The following is a 22528-nucleotide window of genomic DNA, read 5'->3' as shown; positions in this document are numbered from 1 at the left end:
GAAAAGAAAATGTGATTTCCGCAAAAGATAAATACATCTGGTAATTCACAAAAGCTCACAGCACATATTTATATGATTAATACAAATTAAAGTCTGAAGGTGTGCAGAGGAATCCAGCAGCCGGCGCGCACGCAGCCCACGCAGTGGGATTCACCACGGAGTCGGGGAAGCAGTTGTCTGTAATTTTCTGCGCACAGAGTATCGTCTCTGCTGATGTGATTTCAGGAACACCGATAATAATTCTCATTACTGCAGTTGATAGTAAATATATTCTGTTATTCGTGGCAAGTGACGCAACCTTGCTGGTGGGGGAGAAAAGGCAGGCACAGATGGCAGCTCGCATCCTGCCTGTGCTGCTGTGTTCCAGGCTGCCCGGCTCTCCGATGGCTGCAATTCTGCTGGAAGCCGCCTAAATCCTGCCTTTATGAACCATCTCGCAGCAATTAATGCACACAGAAAGCTTCACAAAAAGGACGTGCTTGGGCGTCGGTGCAGGAGAAGTCCATCAGAGGCTGCCGGGAGCTGCTTGGTGTGGAGGGGCCGGCAGCAGCACAGCGGTCGGGGCGACGCGGAGCACACGGCCAGTTGCTGCTGTCTCGGTGATTGATGGTGTTGCTATATCAAATTAGCTGTGAATATGGGAGCCTGAAAATAAAAGGAGCTGTTGAGACATGAGGAAGGCCTTCTTAAGGAAGGAAGTGGATGGAGTCCAGATTTTCATTATAAAACAGTAACATTGTTATATTTTAATGCCATTTTATTTTTACTTTGAAGGAGAATGTTTTCTTTTATAATTTTGTATTATTTCAAACAAAGGTTTAGTTATTCTGTGTTTGTAATTCTTGTGATGTGCTTTAGGAGACAGATGATACTGTAGTGATATTTATTTGGTTGTCGCATTTCACCTGTTCCAGTGGTGGGTATTTTTGTGCGCGTCTGGTTTATAATGAGCAGTTAGTGGGATAACAACAGGCCGCGGTACCTCATTATCCTGTTACTTGTGACAAGACTTATGGTGTGGCTTTGGAGGAACAGAGAGAAAAAATTTATTCCCAGCGAGAAGATATCCCTTCTGAACGTGGGATGGCAGATAGGCATGAACCCACTGATCTGAATTGGTTTGATGCATTTATTTGGGACATTCAGGGCTCTGTTGACAAATAACTGACAGACACACTTACACTTTTGTTTTGCCAGTGAGCAGTGTGCCCAGCGGGACAGGTGCCCAGTGGTGTGCCATTGAAAGGGCAGCATTGGAAATGTGACCTAAGTTATCAGTGTCCACGTGGACTTCAGCTGCCTGCGGCCATGTCTGGGTTTCAGTGCCTTTAGCACATGGGTGCGGAGCCACGGGCCAGTGCCATCAGCCGTGGTGAGAGAGATGTTCCCCTGCTGTGCTTTGTAAGGTGCTGCCTCTGAAGACCCAAAAGTTGCTGCTTCTGCAGGTTCCGTGTTTCCAGCTTCCAAAAATGTGTGCAAGCTGTTCAAGGAGTTGTAGGATGCTTTGAGCTCTTTGGATGAGCTTCTGTATTCTGCAGGGTTTTGTTTTTCATTTGGACAGGAATTTTTCCTTGTGAAGGAGATGCTAGGAAAGCAGTAAGAAATGAGGCTAGTGATGAGATGATAACTTACAGAACGCCAAACCAAGCCAGCCCACTGTTAATGGGGCAGCTCCACTTCTACAGTGGCACTCTACCCCTCAGGAAGCAGGAGTCCATCAGTAGGGTACCCAGGTTATGCTGACAGTGGGATCTGAGCCTCGCCCTCCAACTCTGCCATGTTAGTTATGAACAGTTTAAAACAGCAAAAATCTTGCATTGAGTGAAATTCTCTACAGCTTTTCAGGTGTTGCACAAATTCAGATATTGTTAACTAAGCTTAGCACTGCCCAGTGTACAGAGACACTCAGGGACTTGTCTAAAGCAAACCTCATTCAGCAATTGCATTCATTTTCTTGGCTCTCAAAAAGTTTGTAGTTCAACTCCGCTGTATATCGTGGGGTGATTTAAAAGGGCTGTCTATGAAGCCAAGTGTGCGTGGGGAGAGATACTATGACATCTGGACACGATAAGCATAGCCAAAGGAAGAAATATACAGTAAATAAGAATATACAAGATTATAGAATCATAGAGAGAAATATATATATATTTTTTCTATTATCTATGGATTATAGAAAATACTCTTAAAGAGAAAATCATTTTTACATAGTTAAAAACGTACAGTAGACAAATTTCTTAATTTCTGTGATGTAAGGATGTTTAGGTAACCTCCTCTTAAACAAAACCACTTCCTTTTTACTGAGTATTAGTTATTCATACTGGTTACTTGCCACAGAAGGTTGCTCTTGTATTTGTATACATATGACTTCTTTCAAAAGCAATTTAACTACTATGTGAACCTTACTCCATCATGAAAAAAAAAGAAACCACAGGTTAGATTATAGAATTTTTGAGCAACGGAAATAAGCACAATGTTTCTTAGTGTTTAATTGGACAGTGTAAATAATCCTCTCAAATTTAGTGTACTTCGCTGTCTTGATGCTAGTGACATCTTTTGTGATGCTTTACTATGTTTCTGTTGTCTTTCTGACAACAGTTGGGCGTTCATGCCCATTTTTCTTGGCAAAATATATCATTGCCCAAAAAGTAAGTGAGGGCAATGATTGCTCAGGAACTGCTGTCCCAACTTCCTGTGTGATTTAGGGGAAATCCGATTCAAATACTCCAAGGCAATTACAAACTTCAGTGGCCTCAATTGCCCTTGGCCAAGACTAAAAATCACTCATATTGTTTGTTCTCTTCCTGCTGTGCAGGAGGTGACTACAGACTGAACCCAAACTTTGAATCTCGATGCAAATGAGAGCTTAAATGTGTGACGAATTCACTGAGAATTTTTGGATGAAAATGCTGAAATCAGCATGGAATTATTTTTTTTCTCTCTCGATTTCTTGTAGTTGTCCCCTGTGTACCCTTTCCCCAAGCCTTGCACCAAGTGCAGCTTCTAGCCGTGCAAGCTGCTACAAGCAGATTGGGTGTCAGTCCTAGCTGTGAGGTTTGGGGAATTTCCCCATGGTACGTTTTAATGCATTGAACAAAAACAGATATAATATTTTATAAAGATCTGATGTAATGCTTTGTGATTTTTTTTTGTTGTTGTTCTCACTGCTTCTTAGTGTTAATACTGTAACGGTACAAGATTTGAACTTCTTGGTTACTGCACAAGTTCTGCAGTTTGTTTTCCATGGTGCCTTTCTTTTTTCATATTTTATGATTTGTAACATGGTAGTAGAAGAAAAGTTAACCGTTTCAAACTTATCTGTTAACAGGTTCTGTGACTGACTGCCTCAGAATTTTTTCTTCACGCAATCGTGTCTACCTGCACAGGCAATCAAGCAATCAGCAGTGGAGATGCTTCTTTTCTCAGGGACAAAGATATACTGCGTATAGCGTAGTTTGGCCAGCCATGGTTTCTCCAGCTTACCCAGTTCCAGAGGTACTGCAATTGTTATTATCTATTCTGTTTTTCAGTCAGTGTAGGAGTTGACTCCACAGCTGATAAAGTGCATTCAAAGGTTTGGATATAGCCCTATGACGCGATCTGGTGTTTGAAATAACAGCGCTAGTGAGAGAAGTTTTCAGCTCCCTACCACATTAAACAGAGTGATGTATCTAGTTATTAGAGAGTTTAAACCTGGGGCTCAATAAGTTACATTCGTATAAACATGGAATGTTATAATCATCTGACAGCACTTAACACTTCTAGCCAAGGTTCTTCTTCTGGACGACTATAGACAGTCCTACTGGAAATCATTAGGAATCATTCATGAACATCTGAGTACTTTTCTGTATACATCTCTAGCAAGCTAGTTATAAAAATGTTTATATCTTCCTGAACATTTTGTTAATTGCTGTGTCAGGTTCAGGATGAGAGCACACAATACCTGCTAGTAGCTGCCCTGCAGCCCCACTGTTCCTTCCAAACTAATCTTGACTGTCTCTGAGTATTCTTTTTCTTCCAGCATATACTTTTCTCTTTATTTATTTTGGGGCCAGAAGAGGTTTTCTCATTTAATTCTAACACACATTCCACTTCTGGTTTCCTTTTTTTTTTTCTTTTTCTTTAATTACAGCATACAGTTCAACTGCCTCTTTCATTCAAAGTATATTTCATTCAGCCAAAAAAATGCCCTTCCCAAGCAGTGCTTTTCAGGATGAATATTAGTACTTTCCACATTATTCTAGATTTCTTACGCAAAGTGCAAAATATTTCCATGGGCCAGTAATACAAAAAAAAGTGTTATTTAGGAAAGCAGATGAGGATGCTGAATGTAGAGCTCTTACACCTGAGGGTCTATGGAAGTTCTGTGTGGTGGGAAAGCATGTGGTTTTGTGCTTTATATGTTTTCAAAGGTTGAAAATCTGTAGCACTTGCTTCTTTTAGGATAAAGAGGAAAAAATATATTGTCATACTGAAAAGTGTTCTTCACAGATCACTGTGCTTACACTGTCTGAAATTAGCCTAAATTTTTCAACTCTGAAAAGTTGAGGACAAGTTTATCACTTGCTACAGAGTATGCCAGAAAAATCTCAGATTGAGATGACGTTTGTTTTTTCCCCAATATTTTGGTGTGAAACTGTATATGTAGATGTTTGTACGTATGCTGCTTTGGATTTTTCCTTCAACAGATTTCACAGGTCAACAGGGCCAGGTCTCAGCAGTTAGAAAATCAGTGCCTTCTAAAGAGGTGGTGGAGATGCTGCAGTGTATGCAGTGGGTAATCCAGCAAATGTAATTTTTCCTTCTAAATTAAGTCCCATGGTATATATTTCAACAGGATGCTCTAAAGGCTGATATGCCATTTGACTTAAATGAAATTCACATTTGAAATTCTGTTGTTGTGAATTCAGTAAAGACACAGTTACACTTTGCCAGAGTAGAAGTGATGAAATACCAGTAGGAGCAACAATGGCCTTCTTATTTGAAGTCCCGCTGGAGTTAATAGGTTACACCACTCTTCTTTACCCCTGACTGGGATGTTGTGTGGTCTTGTATACAACCAAAGGGGCCACTTTGCTTCCTGCCCTGCCAGTTTGATTCTGTGTTTTGTGAACCAGTGTGAAGCACAGCTCTTGTGGGTGAAGCTGCTCTCTCACCCCACTGGTGACATCACCAGCGCCTGCAGAAACCAAGTGCATTTTTCTCACTGTGCGATGTTATCTTGTTGTGAAATTATTGTGGATTCAAAAAAATAATCAGAAATTAAATTTCACCTCTCTGTGAAGACTGAGAATTTTCTGTGCAAACAAAAAAAGAAAGTTTATTACACTTCCTGCGTCTCACAAATTGGGATATTCTTGCATATTATTGTAAATGGACAAGTTTGCACGTAGCATGAGAACTAGATTAATAAGTGAAAACTCTAAATTAAAATAAGTTTAATCCTTGAGTTCTTAATAAAAAAAAATCTCATAAAAATTAGCACAAGTTTTGTCTGAGCAAGAAACTAATAGGAGATAGGGTTGTCCAGGTCATTGCAGTGTTCAGGTGCTTTTTCTATAAGATATACCACTCTTTGCAAAAGAAAATAAAAGGGTTCTAAGTCTTTTTCTCACAGTTTTAAAACTTGAGACTGTGCTAAAACTGGGCTGCAGTCCTCAGGATTTCAGTACAGGGAGGTTAACAGACTGCACAAGTCAGTAGTACCAGGCAATGTTAAGTTCAAAAGGGCAGTGGAAGCAATACTGAGGCAGCCTTGAGGGTTTGCCCTGATGGCTTAGGAAGGTCGATACTACGACAGAAAGGGCAAGCTGCCATGAAGCAGGAGGCAGTATCTGAGAAAATGATCCCATTGTCATGCTCAGTTTTCTGATCTTCATTTTCAATCCTTTTTCTCCAAGCACATAAAGAAGCCAGACTATGTGACGACAGGCATTGTACCAGACTGGGGAGACGACATAGAAATTAAGAATGAAGATCAGATTCAAGGGCTTCGTCAGGCTTGTCAATTGGCCCGTCATGTCCTGCTTCTGGCTGGAAAGGGCTTAAAGGTAATGATTACGTAAGTCCCCAAACAGCTTGAATGTCTTTTATGCTTTCACTTTCTTGGTTTTTTTCCTAGTTTTTTTTTTTTTTTTTTTTTTGGCTGTCCTTAATGTGCTTCCAACTTTAATGTAGATACTCAAAAAGTACTTACTAACTTCTGATTCAGTTCATTATATACCTGCTTAACTATTTCTGTATTTTAAATCTATGCAGTAAGAGCTGCTGGCTCGGTGCAGTCTCTGTAATCTTCCCTCTGTTCAGATTGTGCCAAATCAAATGAGTTTCTCAGAAGGCCCATGATACATATTTTTCCTGTAATTTTATGGCCCATCATCCTCATATATTCTGCTCTTTGGCTCTGCATGCGTGCAAGGCCAAGGGGCCAGGCTTCTGCCTCTCTTTCCCTTCGTCCTTCAACTCGTGCTGCCCCACAGGGTTGGCACAGCACAAGTCTTTGAACTGCTGTTGGAAAAAACAGCTGCCAAGCTCCATACTATTTTCCAGAGTGCATTGATAAGAAAGCCTCGTGGTTTCCAGTAATGTTTCTACAGTATGCTTTTTGGGATACCTCTCAAGAATAAATGTGCCGGGAGGAGCCTACTACAAGTTTTTGCAGATGAAGGAGTGATTTTTTGCCTTACCTTGATATTTCATGTAATAGCATACTGAATAGGGTAAAATAGGCTGAGTAGCTATGAGATGCAGAGATAGATGGGGACTGTAAGTCAATGTCATTGGCTTAAAAGGGGAAAAATATATCAGTTTACCATGCATTTTTCTTCCAGTTCTCATGACGCTGTCCCAGAAATTTAGTTCTGGAGATGGGGTGGCCAGTAACAAAACTGCCTGAGGCTTTAATTTTACGAATACGCAGGTTTAACTTTTTATGTGCAGTTATTTCCCAGTACAGTAGGACTTGCTTATATAAAGTTAGGGACACATACATGTATCTGAAGAATCAGGACTCTACCTCAAGAGCGCAATGGGGGGATTATGAACGAGAGTAGATTTTCAGTAATACTGTTTAATCATACATGGTTGTTATCATGCATAAAACACATTCATATGGAGCACAGTGTAGCTTATGATGAAGTTGACACTGCAAACAGTACATAATAGCAAGAAGCTACTACATACACATAACAATTCTAGGAGAGAAGGAGAGTGTTTGAGAGGAGTGATGACCAGGAGCAGACATGGGCTGGGAGGGTGGGAAGTGGCACTCAGAGCTGGGACTCTGTCCAGGCCAGCTCCGCTTTGCTCAAGTGTTTCTCCAGGGCTGCTGTGAATGGAAGCATGTCCCAGGGCCTCTCTTCATCAGCAGGGAGTGTCTTTGTGCAACCAGTTTTTACCCGTCTGTTCTCATGCCAGCCCTGCTCTTTAATTTAAGCTTCTTCCTGCCTTTCCTTGAGTCCATTCCCTTCATGCAGTGATTAGAGCTCCTATAGCTTTCAGGGTGCTGGACAAAGCAAACCAAGCTCTTTTAGGCTGTCCTTGTAAAGGAGAATCTGCATTCCAGTTTTATCTGAAGAGCCCCATCCCTCCACCTGTTCCTGCTGTCCTTCTGAACCTGCCTTGCACACAGCCTTCCACACGAGCTTGTGTCCAAGCCATGATCTGCCAGCAGTAATGTCCCCAGTGTGACAACAGTGGCATCACAGCATATGAATACAGGGGGACCATGAGCTGAGCATGTGTTTTTGCTGTTGCCATTTACTTCCCATTGGACTTAAAAATAGCATATGGTGTTATATATGATAGCACTTCCTAGGTTTGGGGAAGAGATTTGGGAATAGAACAGCACATTCTATGACATCGAAATATTTTGTTGTATACTGTCAGATTACCCGGTCCCCTGTAAGGGATGTGATGCACAGTAGGTGCCTTCTCAAGAAAAACAGGTTCTGCTAAAAGCAGAACTTTTCATAGCGCCTACATCTCCCACACAGATAGCACAGCTTTGTCTGCTGATCATCCAAAAGCTGCACCGAATTCCTTGGGCAGAGGCAGCACCCAGTGTAGTGCACCATGCTTCCATCTGTCTGTTTGCTGCGGGTGGTGGATGGGTGAGCAAAGGCAGGAGCAACAAACCTGCCTGGAATCAGAACCACTGTCTGCAGCATTGGGCACAGACAGTGTGCAGAAGCTGTTGCCATCACAGCTGCTGCAGAGCAGGGCAGCTGCACGGGAACCCCAAATTGCATAGTGGGTGTTGCTGTCCCTCTTTATCTGCCCAGCCATGCTTCCATGCTGAGCAAATAGACCCAGCTTTACCCTCAGCACAGGACACAAGTGCATTCTGTTGTATTCTCTGTATGTGATTGCTGAATATTTCAACATACAGTTATGTATGCCTTCTGCACCACAGCCTACCTGCATTCCATGTGTTAGTAAAATGTCCTCAGAAATCATAGCTGCTGTAGTGTGTGTGTATGAAGTATGATTTTCAAAGGCTCAAAACTCATTCAAATCACAATCAATTTGCACAGGAACCCTCAAAGGTACTTCTTCTCAACGAGGGAGGATTCCCTACCAAATTTCAAATTTCAGCTCTAACCATTTCAAGACAGTCGATCCAAAAGAAAAGCTAGAAAAACAGTGTTTTAAGCATGTGTGTTTTCCACTCCACAGATATTCAAGAAATGGCTGAATGATTTTTGAGTTTTTTTAATATGTAAAATCATGAGAAAAAGGTGAATCTATAAAGTGTCAAGCATAAAAGTGAATATTCCAAAAAATGATGGATAAGTGCATGTAGATTCACTGTGGCCATCCAACCTATGGCAACTTGAAGTAAAATATCTTCAAGATATGAACTCAAATATTTAGATCTTTTACAAAATTAAGGAATACTCAGAGAACTATTTCATAAAACATGCAATTGCATAATAATGTATGGACTAGGGAGTTAAAAAGAATTAATATCATTTATTTTACAAATTAAATAGGAAAGTAGTACGTTTCAAAGGACTAGAAGCATTAAAAACAGACATTTCTATAGCAGCTACTGAAACAAGATGCCGTGGAAAATTGGTGTCTCTGGGAGAGCAAATGTGGAAAAAAGGACTGGAAGGAAGAAGAGGATATTTAAGGTTTCTTAGGAACCTTTGAATGCTTGTTTCTACTGCATCCTTGGTTTAAAACCTTGTTCCCTTTTAAAAATAGTCCAGCATATCAGTAAAGTATATCAAACATTTTTGTGTTTTTTATCAAAGCAGTGAATTTGAAATACCCAAGATTTCATTGAAACATTTGGCTGCAATCACATTCGGTAAATATGAGAAACTAGCTTTGCTTTTTTAACAGAATGTTATTTTTGATATTTTAGGTTGGCATGACAACTGAAGAAATAGATTCCATTGTTCATCATGAAATAATCAGACAGAATGCCTATCCTTCACCTCTGGGCTATGGAGGTTTTCCAAAATCTGTTTGTACTTCTGTAAACAACGTGGTATGTCATGGTATTCCTGACAGGTATTTCCCCAATAATCTACATTTTACTGCCAGGAATGAAAATGTTAAACTGAAATTAATAAATTGCATTTAATATTGAACATATTTCAGCTTGACTATATGTCGCATGTAGATGTTTGCAGATGCTTATCATGTTACCACACAGTGCTGATAGATGCTATAGAAATGTATGTGAAGTAGAAAACCAGTAATGTTATCCTGTTTGTCCAGACACTGGGGAAAAAAAATAGCGCAGTGCCTTTGGAGTTTAGTGCATGGAAAAAAAAAAAACAAACAATACTGAGAATAATTCTGATTTTTTTCTGCAGTAAAATAAGTATAGGGTAAGGAATAAATATATTTGAATTTATGTGTTTTTTTATTATCATCATTTGCAATACATTCAGCTACTCACAAAGTAAAATACAAACCCTAGTGAGAGAAAAAGAATACACATAATAGTGGATTTTTCAGATGTTGATATATTTTCCCGCTAGTTGTTTCTCGTTATTTTATATTCAGCTACACTTGTTCTCTAAGTAGTCAGAGCTGAACGTTAAAAACAGTTATTCTGTTTGCCTGTGCCTTCCTCCGTCACGAAATCTCTACCCCCTGATTTTTATGTATGTGTCATTAGGTGTTTATTCTTATGTTCCCTTTGTTGGGAACCGTCTGTCACCATTATTTTTCTCCTTTCTGTTTTTGTTTCAGTCGACCTCTTCAGGATGGAGATATTATCAACATTGATGTCACGGTGAGTAATTCATATAAAAAAATAGTCTTTGATCAACTTTAGAGTTCCTGGTAGCAACAGGAAGAATAGTGGATGGGAGATGGGGAGCGCACAGATGGATGTGCTGTTTACTTCTAAGGCAAGGCACAAGCAGCTGGTTTCCTTTTTTGTTTTTAACTGTGTGTTTATTCCAGCTAGACCCAGGCCTGACTTGAATTTAGGACTGGAATCAGATGCACTGAGATCAATGTTGGCCTAAGTGAAATGTCAACCCAATCCTGCTATGTGTCATGTTTCTGAGAAGGTGTAATTGTTATTGATCCACTGTGTAGTTAATGCAGAGCACCGCAGTACTGGGCAGCAGCTGAAGATAGATATGTATGAGATGAGCTAACATGAAGAAAGCCAGCATTTTTCCTTCACTCTGCCAAGATTGATCTTCCTCTTCCTGCTGATTTTGAGTGGGGCCTGTCATTATCTTACTCTGTCATTAGAGGCTACATTGGCCTGTGTATGTCAGTCTATTTGGACAGCAACTCTTTTGCTAGCAGTGTTCCCCACATTTATTAAAATCCCCGAAGGTAGTGTTGTGTTCCATTTCTGGTATAAAAGCCCTGAACCTTTTGCACAGAAACAGAAATAGTGTGATATAACCGTGACTTAATATTTCCAGAGAATGGTCAATTACAGCTACTTAAATAAACACCGGCTGGATTTTCATGGGAGCAGGAAAATACGGAAACTGGGAACTTATTTCTCATTTCATATAGACAGCACAATGTATTTGTGTCTTGCAGAAGCTTTTTTATTTTCACTGCACGTTTTTGTTTTCCCAAAGTGGTATTTATTTTTAATACAGACACAGATGTCTTTTGAATTCTGCCGTTATTTTGCAAGATGTGACATACAAAAGAGTACCATAGGAACAAGATTTTTTAATCATTAAAAAACTCTTGTTAACTTGATACTGTTTTTCTTGGGCTCAAATTGCATACTGGTAGAAGTGAAGAAATCTCAGTTGGATTTACCTCCGAGCATGAGATTTCAGCTTTTGAATCACTTTTCCTACGAACATTAGGGTCAGTGACCTTTTCCCATGGCATACTTACGTCTGATCCAGAGCTGCATTGTTCTGGGGACGTTTTTCCTTGTCATTTCTTCCCCATCTCCATACTTTCTAATTGTAGAATTCTGACTGCCAGCTTCACACAGTGTGATCTATTATTTTTACAGTATATTTTGGGCCTAATTTTTTACTGTGGTGAACTGGTGTAGCTTTGCTCATTTTACTAGGGCAGATCAGCTTGCAACAGCCAGGGATTTAATATCTCGTTTCTTTGTAACTTACTAAGGTTCATTTGGGTTTTTTTGTTGTTGTTATTTCATCTGTCAGGATAATAATAACAGCTCCTTAGATTTAGGAAAAAAAAAACCACAACTGTTTAGATTCATATCACAGATCCTTTCCCGTGATATTCTAACCCAGATATTTTTATATTGATGTGGAGTGTGCATCTTTTCCACCCTACTTTAAAAATAATGTTCAACCAAATGTTAGTGGTCTTTTGGAAAATATATTCTTACTGTGTTCTGTTTACCCTCAAAAAAAACAAAATAAATCTTGAAGTTCCCATGAATGTGAAGATTCCTGCAAGGGTAGGAATTGCTAATTATCTTTGAAAAGATTTTATGTGGTATGAAAGTGAACTGTGCTGTGTTTGAGAACTGTTCAGTTCCAAACAATTTAAGGAAGAAATATTACTTTGCAATGTTGCTAATTGATCTTTTGATTTATTTTTAATGAGGAAAATTGAGATGTTTCACAGAGGAACAGTGTAAAAATCAAAGTAAATATGCTACAACAAATTGTTTATAATTGCACACAGGTTCTATAAAATGATTAAATAATATTCTGGTTATTAACTATAAACACTTCACACAACGTACAAATTATTTGAAGAAAAAATCTATTTTTGCACAGTTAAGATGGTAGAATTTCATAGATGAAATACAAATTTTATTGGTTTCGTCATGTAGCCTTTAGAATGTATTTAAGTGTAGGCACAGAAGCATTATGCATCAGTGAACTGTCAGCATTGCACAATTTCCAGCCAGCTATTGGCAGGTAGAGCTTCTTACAACTCAAATCTTTCATTGACTTTTAAGGAATTAGTGTGTTACAGTTGCTGTGGTTGTAGTTTATGAATGTTAAAAATACATAATTGCTGTTGATGGCCGGCAGTAAATGCTATTATTTTTAAGCTCTGCTGTGTTTTAAATCTGTACTCATTTTTCCAGGATGATGAAGTGTAATGTTTTTGTTTGGTTTTTAAGTGCCGTTCTTGCTAGAGCTACAACTGAACTCGTTTGGCTTAAATACGAACTAGCTGGAGTGAAACCTCTCCAGCAGGCATTAAATTGTAAAAGCAGATCTAGCGGCAGCTCCAGCTGGCAGAGGGAGGTGTGCACCGGGAGGACTGCAAAGTTGGATCCTCTCTGCCATTCACTGTCCTGTGCAGTGCTGTGCACCGGCAGCTGCCTGCATTTTCTTTACATCTCCCCCCCAACACAAACCTGGCCCTGAGATAAACCGTCTGCAGCCAATTTATTTTTTTTTCCATTTGCAATTGACCAAAAGGAATGCGAGTCTGTGTCTTTCACAAATAGCTCGCAAGTGGCAAAAGTTCAGTGCTTCAGTCTTGGTGAGTCATTAGTCCCAGGAGGATAGTTGCCCACTGTTTGGGGAAAAAAATGTTTAGAAGATCAAAACTGTACCCCATTATAATTTTGTCTTTTGGTAGGGAAATTTGGCTTGCTCCCAAAGTTGTGTCCCTCCTGCTGTACAGCAGAGCTGCAAAACCCCCTTCCACTCCGTGCTGCAGGGCTCTGCCCAAGAGGGAGCTTCAGGAGAGCTGAGGCTTTGATACTATGAAATGTCGAACAAACAAACAGAAAGCCAGCAAGTCATTAGTTCAGCAGGTCTCTGCGCCTTCTGCCTGCACAGAACCCCACCGTACTGGCGTGGGGATGTTCTCTGTGGAGGGATGGGTCTCCCAACCACTGCTGATGGGCTGGCACCTCTCCCCATCCCTGCCCAGGGACCCCCTTGGCACTGAGTGGCCCCATGACCCCCTCCTGGCTTCTGGCATACTCCTCTCCTGTAGCTGAGCCGTGTCACCCATGTCACCTCCCATGCTCTGCTAGGTGGCCACACACAACTTCTGCATTTGTCAAGGTTTTAATTGGCAACCCTTGTGCACCTTGCAGTCTTTCATGCTTTTTTTTTTTCTCCCTCCAGTGTTTTGCTTTTCCAGTCTCATTCTCGCACATGCAGCCTTATCAGTGACCTATCTGTTGCAATACATAGCTCATTCCTAGAAATAACTGATTTAGTTTAGATGATCTGTTTCTGGATGCAAAACAAGAAACTGTCTTTACATTTCTGCATGTGTTTAGGTGTATTACAACGGCTACCATGGTGACACTTCTGAAACCTTTTTGGTGGGCAGTGTGGATAAATCTGGTCAAAAGTTAGTGGAGGTTGCCAGGAAATGTAGAGATGAAGCAATTGCAGCTTGCAGACCAGGGGCTCCCTTCTCTGTAATTGGAAACACAATCAGGTAAGCCTTATATTGACAAGTAAAGGGAGGGCTGGCAAGTGGGACAAAGGTTATTGGAGGTTTGGTATAAAGCTGATGACATGTTTTATGATTCAAAACCATCATTTCAGTCTGATATCAGTATGTGAACTGCCAAGCTGTAATGTTGTTCCTTGAGTAAGAAGGATTTTTTTTTCAAAGTGAGTTACACCAGGCTCAGCAAAGATAACTATGGAAAGAGTCAGAGTTATTCATGGGGTAGACTTATGAATTACAGATGTAATTTGTGGTGGTTTTTTTTATTTGTTTGCGAAACTATACCACATCTGTCTAACGATGTAAGAAGGTTAGAAGCCATTGTTTTCATTGTAGAGCAATAATGAATGTTACAAAGGAATTAGTCAACATAAGTAAGTCTCTTTGTTTAAAAAGTACAAAAATATTTAACTCGAGAGCTTCTTATCTTACAAAGAGCAGAGCATACTAACGTCGTAGAGAAGAAAGAGCTCGCATTAAGAGATTTTTCCCCATTTTGCATCTGTTCTAGCCATCACTCATGGCTCTTCTTCTAGCAGTTTAGAATAAAAATGTGCTTAATTTTTTTAGGTGCCTACAGATCATTTAAAAATGTTTGCAAGGAAAAATATTACAAAACATATATTGTATACATTTCATTAAGCAAGACTTCACTGGACTGTTAATGGTCCCGACATACTATTGTATATGTTGCAATTACTTAAAAGCTGCAAGGCTTAGTCACCTTGAAAGGATGCTGCTTTTTTTCTTTGTAAATCTTCACATACTTTAAGGAAAAAAGCGCACGGCAAAATATCAGTCAGATGTGTTTATAGCTTTAAAAATATTGTAACAGAGTCTGAATCAAACTTTAGTAAAACCTCTTTGGGTTATATCTGAGAAGCTTTTATTGAAGACTTTGTATAAAATTGTGTTTTTGACAGTTTTAAATTATAGGCTAACTAGCCCGGAGAAAAAGGATAGTGTCTTTCTGTTCTTTCATAGGAAATGTTGAATCAGACCCCTACTGGGAAAAGAAATTTAATGCATATCTCACTATCTTACTGTCCATGAATATAATAGAAGTGAATTCAAAATGTAGTTTTATTTTTGCAAATGGGATGAGTCGATAGATGCACCTCATATTTTTGAACACCTAGGGTTCAACAAATTTACTGGTGGTGCTCTTGCATTTTAACAAAATTTATTCTTGAGTAGAAGGGGGCACAGAACACTAGATTCTTATTCAAGCATTCTATCGAGCTCTGCATTCATGGCTGTGTCTAAAGGGCATGTCAGCCTTTGATTCTCTCTGAGAGGTAATTATCCTTTTCCTGTCACGGAACAACAAATGATAGCTAACTACAGAGGCACATTTGCAGTAGTCACATTCATCAACTGCAGAAAAAAAATTCAATTTAATTGTGCAACACAGCTGCACATAGGCTTTTTGAGCATTTCTGTTGTTCTCCCTGTCTTGCTATTCCTCCCTCCAGATCTATTTTTTAAACTTTTTTTCTGGTTATTTTTTCCCCCTTTTTGTCTCTTCTTCCATTTTTACTCTCTGTACTTTCTTGTTAAAGTAATTTTCCTTTGTGGCTCTCATTCTTTTTTCCCCATTGAAGGCTATGAATGTAGAAAATTATCACAATTACTCATATAATTGAGCCTCTTTGTAGCAAGTGCAACTCCAGTAGCCTTTCTCCATCATGAAAATGGTTTCATTATAGGGTTTTTCATATTCTCTGACACCATCTACACAGAGGAACAGGCGTGCAGATGAGATGTACTAGGAACAGGGTAGATCAGTAAGGTCACAGTAGGAATAATTAGCTCTGCTATGGAAAGAGCATCTAGGCCTTTTACTGCTACATAAATGTACTGTCCGTGGCTTTTAGTCACAAAAAAACTTACTAACAAATGGAGCTCCCGCCTACTACTTTGAAAAAAAGATTTGTATCAACACTACAATTTTCCATCATTAAGACTAATAACACAGAGCCTAGTATACATCAAGGGGAATAAAAAGAAAAATCTCACATTCAAGTGGCGGCTGGGTGCTGACCTTTGTTCCCTTTTTTTGTGTTCAACTTAACTCTTTACAAAAAGGAGCCACACGCCACAGCAACATGCAGGTGAACTCCAGCTAGTGCGAGCAAAGCATGGCATTGAATTGGAAAATCTGATAAATCTCCACGCAGGATAATGCATTTCATTACAGATTCACTACATTAATTCTAGCTGTATTTAAAAAAATGGTAAAAAAGAAAAAGAACAGAAAGAACAGAATTGAATGTGACATTGAATTTTTACTGTGCTGTTACAGAGGTCAGTTTACTTGCGGAGTGTAAATATATCAGCAGCGCTCCCTCTAAAAGCAGATGAATCAAAGCCAGTAGATGTCCAAACCTACATATGAAATAGCAGATCGTTAACTTTATTTTTCAAGATTTTATCGTGTAGATGATTTGAATGTGCTGATTTGTTCAGAACTCCTTTAGCAGTGCCTCTACTGAAAGAGATTGGGTGAAGCTGTATGTTTCTGGTTTCTCAGCTTTCTGCATTTGCATCCATCCATTGAATTCTTCTGTTTTGGGAGACTTAGAGATTGTGAACACCGGACAATGTTTAGCCCCATTGGAATGGAGATCTGTCTAGGTATCTTTCATCCATATTTTCTATAAAGGTGCTCAAGAATGTATCTTAGACACCAAAAATCAGAATATTTGCTTCCTATAAATGGTTTGGGAACCACTGTATCACAGAGGTAAGCTTGCATCATAACATATTCTTTGTTACGGAAACTCAGTAGCCAAAACAGAGTGTTTCATGGGCAGCAGTTCCACATCACATCACCTATGAGTTACAAAAACAGGATTATGTGGATTCAGGAGTTACTCTGCTTGGAAAAATGGGAATCTTTGCTAACATGTTCCTGTTGAAGATGGTGGCAAAACTGTCAATCGGCCCCAGAGGGAACAGAACTGGGCCCTGTATTCCCATTTCCTTCTACCGCTGGTGGCATTTCTCTTTCAGACAGAAACAAGCCTAGTTTGAAATCTACTTTTTAGCCACTGAGCTTAGGTATGTGGAACTGTTGTGGATGTATAGAGCTAGAAAACACAAACGTGATATTGTTAAATAAACCAATTTCCAGCTCTCAGGAAAAAATAGTTGTGAGGAAAGTATTAATAAATGGTTTAAAATGTTTAACTCCTAAGTATATGTTTTGATATTAATTTAGAACAATATAAAGCAGATTTAAAAAAATCTGTTTCAATCAGATTATGCACATTTAAACAATAAGTGGCTCAGGCAAAATAAGTCATTTTAATGTCATCTGTGATAGATTTTCCTTGACAGCTACAGTAAATTACAATTACACTGCTTCTCTCTGCACTTGAAAGTAAGCATTGCAATAAATTATCTTTTATTTCAATCCATCATGTCTGCTTTCAGAAACAGAGAACCTCAAATAAAAGTTCAACACTATTGTAAGAAAAATACAGTAATTTGTGTTCCAGTTTGAAACTAAAATGTACCTTTCTTTCAAGAAACGATTGTTGGCTTTCAAAAATATTACTAATTATACCTCAACATTTATTGTCATTATGGGGAATCCCTGAACTTGTGCATTCCCTCAGTCTAGGATTACTACTTAAGAGAAAAATACTATGATATTTTCCCAGTCAAAATTTGTAAATTCTCAAATTAGTTAATATGGTTCTATTGCAAATAAATATTTTTTACCATAGGCAAATCTAATTTATGCTGATACTGTTTTCAAGGATTAAAAAAAAAAAGAAAAGAAAGCAAGAGTGCCCATTGGTGGGCATGTAAGAAAAGCCTGGTTACTTTTAATTTTAAAAAAGATACATGAATGCACGTCCCCAAATAAGAAAGCAGTGCCCATGGATCTGTTATCTCCTGGTGTCTCCCAGGTGGGCTCACTGCCCGCTGCTGCGGGAGGTCCTGGTTGGTCAGTAGCGTTGGTCATGCTGCTCTGCGAGGCTGCAGGTGGCGAAGTGCAGGCACTGGGGGAAGTGCCCGTAGCTGGGAATGGGTTCCCTGTGACGCTCAGCCCAGGTTGCAGTGCAGGATGTTGGCCAGGCCAAAAGCAGGGTTTGGTTTGCTTTGTTTCTTCGGTGAGTGCTTAGGGTACTGGACCAGACCTACCTTGAGGAAAAAGCAACAGAATCCAGTACAAAGAAAAGACAATGGAGGTTTGGGATTTTTTCGGTCCCAGAATGGTAGAATGGGAGTTCCAGTCCTGAGAGAGTGGATGTTGTTTCCTCTGGAGCTGGGATGCCTATTTACTCCTGGATGCTTTCTGGGGCTCTGTGGGAGGCACAGGACCAGCCCTATAAGGAAGTCCTGCCAACGTGCTTTTCAGCTTTTCAGTGGGAGGGATTTTTTCCATGCACCCAAAAACTCCTTTCAAGGGAGGCTCCAGAGCACCAGGGAGAGCTTGCAGAAATGTGGCCCTGCCTGTTGCTGCATTGTTGCAGTTTGTTGAGCTGCAGCACGTCTCCACAGTCATCCCTCCTCAGGCCAAGGATAGATAGCTGCCGTCCGGTGGGGAAGGAGCTGACGCTCTGCTCTGCTGTCCGCTCAGGAGCACGATGGCAGCACACAGGGGCTTTGCCCATGAGCTGCCCTCAGTGACCTTCTCCTTCCAGCTCGGCTGCTGCTGTTCCATCCTGACACAGGGCGCTTTGCCACCTGCTGCAGAGGAGCAGCCCTGCAGGTACTCGACAGCAGCCGCTGGGCTGTACCGCTCAGCAGCAAAACATGAAATCAAGTACTGGGCTCATTAAATGATTATGCTTTTAATCCTGACCAATTCACCTCTGCCCAAGCGTGCTACCTGGCTCAAAGAATAAAATGCGTAATGGTGAATGTTATCAATGGATATTTGTAACAACGGTTGCGGTGAAGAATCCCCATCTTTTTTTGTGCTGTCAGTGCAGCGTGGCTGTGCTTTCTGCGGGCACAGGCAGGACTGGGCCATGCCTCAGCTAAGGAGAGGCACCCCCATGCCTCAGCCCCACACTGCCGCTCTCCTTCCCCTCAGCCCTGTCTCCCTCCTGCCCTCCTGTCCCACCTGCAGCCAGCACCACTCCAACTCTGTCTGCATGGAGCAGGGCCTGTAATCCTCTGGGGCTGCCGTCCAGGGAGAGCTGGAGAGAAAGGCCGCCGCTGGCAGATCCTAAGTGAGGCAGCCAGGCCAAAACATTGAGCTCCTGTCAGCCACAAATGGCAAAGGTGAGCAAAATGCCCCATTCTGTGCCATTCAGGCTTCTTAGCTAGGTCCTGCAGCCTCAGATGCTGGTGGGCAGAGGGATGGCCAAGGCCAGCAGTTTGCTTCACTCACGGCCCTCCCTGTGCAACCAGCACACCTGTGCTGACAGAACTGCCCTAGCAGGCTGCAGTGGGGCTGGCAGCCGCCTTTGTGATGGGAGCAGGGATTTCACAGTGCCTGCATGGGTGTGACAGCTCACTGGGGTTTTCTAAGTACTCCAAAGTGAAGCCGGTAGTTGTGGAGTGCTTTGAAATTCCCCATGTGGTGCTTCTGAAGCACAGTGTTAAAACCGGACTGAGTGTGACCAAGTGATAAACCTGCAGATTATTTTCTCCACAGATTTTCTGCATGTCATGTCAGGTTCATCGGTCACACTACATTTTTGGTAAAGGAGCACCAAGTCAGCTTGTAGACAAGTTCCTGGGGGAAGGCAGGGGTGCACAGGTGCCTGTCAGTGCAAGTATCATGGCTTGTGAGCTCCACATCTCCTATCTTGATTCCAGCGTCCCGTTTTGATCCCATCCACCCGAGTACTGATGTTTTTGATCTCCTGGGCAAGGAAGTGGCAGAATTCACCACTGCCATGCACAAAACCCACTTCTTTCAGGGCAGGAGGAGGGAACGCTGCCACACCAGTGCCCCATGTGCCACTGCTTAGCAGGGCTGGGCATGGGGCACAGCCTCAAAGCAGCTGGTGGGGCCATTCGCGCTCTTGCAGAAAGCCCTGCGAAGGAGAAGGGGCAGCTCACCGTGTGGTGCGTGTCTGGCCTCTCCCACCTCTCTTCAGGGAATTGCTTCCCCCGTCTGGGAACCATTATCTGCATTGCTGTAGGCTGGGTCACCGGAGACCTTCCATTTCGTTTTGTGTATGTTTCTGAGTAATCTGACTTTGTGATTCCTCTCTGATCTTCTTTGGCCTTCAGCAGTGTCACAGCCAGCCCCAGCCGTGACCCAGGCTGGTTGGCATGGTGGGGGGCATGGACTTCCCTCACTGCTGGGACCTCTTGCTGCATAAACCATTGTGGGTTTTTTTTCCACATAAATTATATATAACATCAACCTCTGGACCTTGAATGCCACAAATTGAAGCCTAATTTCTAGCCATATTAGTATCCCTCTTTGCCAGGAATTAGGAATTGGGGAACAGCTAAACATGAAATTTCCAGTCTTCTCCAGATAGAAATGTGGTGGCTCTCTGTATTGAGGCAGCAGGCACGTTTGTTCAGCTGTCACTGCAGGCAAACCTGAAGTGTGAAGGGCCCACCGTGATCTTAAATGAACAAATGAAGCTTTTATTTTTGTAGACAACATCTTTTCAGAGAGAGTGCCTCCTGTCCCGCTCCCATGCTCCTGTTTGCTCCCGGCACACTGTGGGGATGATACTCAGGAGCAGCTCCCCTGTCACTCGCGCTCCACCTCAGGTGCCCCAGATCTCCATTTGGGATGGGGCTGGCTCTGCTGGCCGAGCTGCTCGGGTCAGTGCTGTGGAGTGGCCTTCTGGTAGAGCCCAGCCTGCATCACAGGGCACTCCCGGACCTCTGGGTCCCCAGATTTGGAGCATCAGGGTGGGATTTTGCTTTCCTGACAAGGGTGAGGCTCAGGGCCGAGCTCTGTTCCCGCAGACAGGATGTCTGTCTCTCTGGGAGATGCTCTTTTTGAGAGGCCGTGAACGACCAGACAGATCTTCCCAGCGGAACTGAAGTGCCATAATTACGATGATTCAGTTTGGGGACTGTGCTGATGGGTTCAGTAGAAATACATTGTTCATTATAGTGTGAACAAATTTTCTGGAGTTGCAGTACATTTTGGTACTGGATGTTTGCAGTATTTCGGAAGGGAACAGCTTGGCGTTTCCCTCCCCACCGGCACTGGCCGCAGGTGCACGCAGCGGGGCACTGCAGGCAGTGGGGGCTGCACTGCACTGTGCCCTGCGCCGGCCCGTTCCCTCTGAAACCTAATGATGGTTATGCGATGGCTGCTCTCTTTCAGAGCTGGCAGCGGCCCTGCGCTGGGTGCTGCTGGTGATGGTATGAACGTGCGGCGGGGTTGGGCCGTGCTCGCTAACGGGTCCTCTTTGCCTTGCAGCTCTGTGGCACAGCGGAGTGGCTTCCAGGTGTGCCCCTTCTTCGTCGGCCACGGCATCGGGTCGTACTTCCACGGACACCCCGAGGTGTGGCACCACGGTAAGTGGCCCCCGACCGGGACACCGTCTCCTCCTGCTGAGAGGGCTCCAGGGGCGGAGGAACGAGCCAAGCCCAGAGTGCCGGCCCCGAACCCGCGGGAGGAATCTCCACTGGCGGTCCTCCAGACATGTCCCGTGTTCCGAGGAGCCGTCAGGGCTGCAGCTGGGAGGAAAAACGGCGGCTGGAGTGGGAAAGGCCCGGCGGGACCAGAGGGGCGGCGGGGCGCGCAGCGGGGGCAATGAGAATGGGCATTTGGGTCGGGTCTTGGGTCAGGGCCGGCGTGTGTGGCACCTGCGAGCCAGAACGGGATCTGAAACCGAGTGCTGGGCAATGTTACCAAAAAAAAAAAAAAAAAAAAAAAAGGTGAAAAGAGACAACAACTATAAAAGCGTTTTTATTTTCTTTTCTAGCCAATGACAGTGATTTGTTAATGGAGGAGGGAATGGCGTTCACAATAGGTTAGTAAATGTATTCTGTGTTTGTCTTTAAAAAAGCACACGCACAACAACCCAGCTCCGTGCCGTTTCTTTATCTGAGTATAGAAATATCCCTTCGGAAACGGGGACGACGGCGACACTGGCCCCTCGGAAAAGAGATTAAAATATTATTTTTAAAAAATGCACCGAGGGATCAGTTGGGTGACACAGCTCCCGAGTGACACGAATTTGGAAAGGAAAAATCTGAACGTCAGTCTCATTAAGCAGCGGACCTGACGCGTCGTTTTAGCAAAGCGGCTACGGCCGGCGGCTGTGGCGGTGTGCAGACAGCAGAGCGCGGCTCTGCCCCGCTGCCCGCTGCCGGCATTGCTGCTCCGGGCCGGGCCGGCGGCGCGGGGGCCGCGAGAGCCGCCCCACAAGGCGAGTGCGCAGAGTACAGTGCCGGTGCCGGGGGGTGGAGGCCCCATCCTCCCGATGCGGCAATTAGAGCGGAATCAGAAAATAGTTGTTTTGCTTATTTAATTGAACATTTTAAGTCTGTTTTAAAAAAATTCAGATATTTTGTAATATTCGCTGTTCATAAGGGCGATTGGTGCTCTGATTATTACCGCGGACTCTTAACGAAAGCTCGAATAAAATTCCCCGCAGTTACGAAAGCAGAGTGGGCACCTTCCCCGCACCGCAGCGCTCCGTCCCCCCCCGGTGCGGCCCAGGTGGGGCAGCGCGGTGTGGAGCGCGAGTGGGAGCTGCCGCCGGCCCCC

General features: G+C 42.6%; 1 protein-coding gene across 4 annotated transcripts in view; it reads left to right on the top strand.

Annotated features, from left to right (window-relative positions):
* Positions 1–22528, top strand: part of METAP1D (methionyl aminopeptidase type 1D, mitochondrial) — a 35125-nt gene that overhangs the window by 11262 nt on the left and 1335 nt on the right. For 3 of the 4 annotated variants that reach the window (XM_021400036.1, XM_021400037.1, XM_021400038.1), the window contains exons 2-8: positions 3326–3492; positions 5898–6047; positions 9371–9519; positions 10210–10252; positions 13688–13851; positions 21233–21330; positions 21741–21788. In XM_021400036.1, coding sequence (XP_021255711.1) covers positions 3463–3492; positions 5898–6047; positions 9371–9519; positions 10210–10252; positions 13688–13851; positions 21233–21330; positions 21741–21788 — 682 coding nt within the window. In that variant the 5' untranslated portion in view covers positions 3326–3462. Of the gene's footprint in view, positions 1–367; positions 600–3325; positions 3493–5897; positions 6048–9370; positions 9520–10209; positions 10253–13687; positions 13852–21232; positions 21331–21740; positions 21789–22528 lie in introns of all 4 variants that reach the window. The other variant, XM_021400035.1, reaches the window with a different exon arrangement.

Source organism: Numida meleagris, chromosome 5 (assembly GCF_002078875.1).
Source record: "Numida meleagris isolate 19003 breed g44 Domestic line chromosome 5, NumMel1.0, whole genome shotgun sequence".
Taxonomy (NCBI): Eukaryota; Metazoa; Chordata; class Aves; order Galliformes; family Numididae; genus Numida; species Numida meleagris.
The sequence above is the reverse complement of the archived record's forward strand: the minus strand, read 5'-3'. Positions and strand labels throughout refer to the sequence as shown.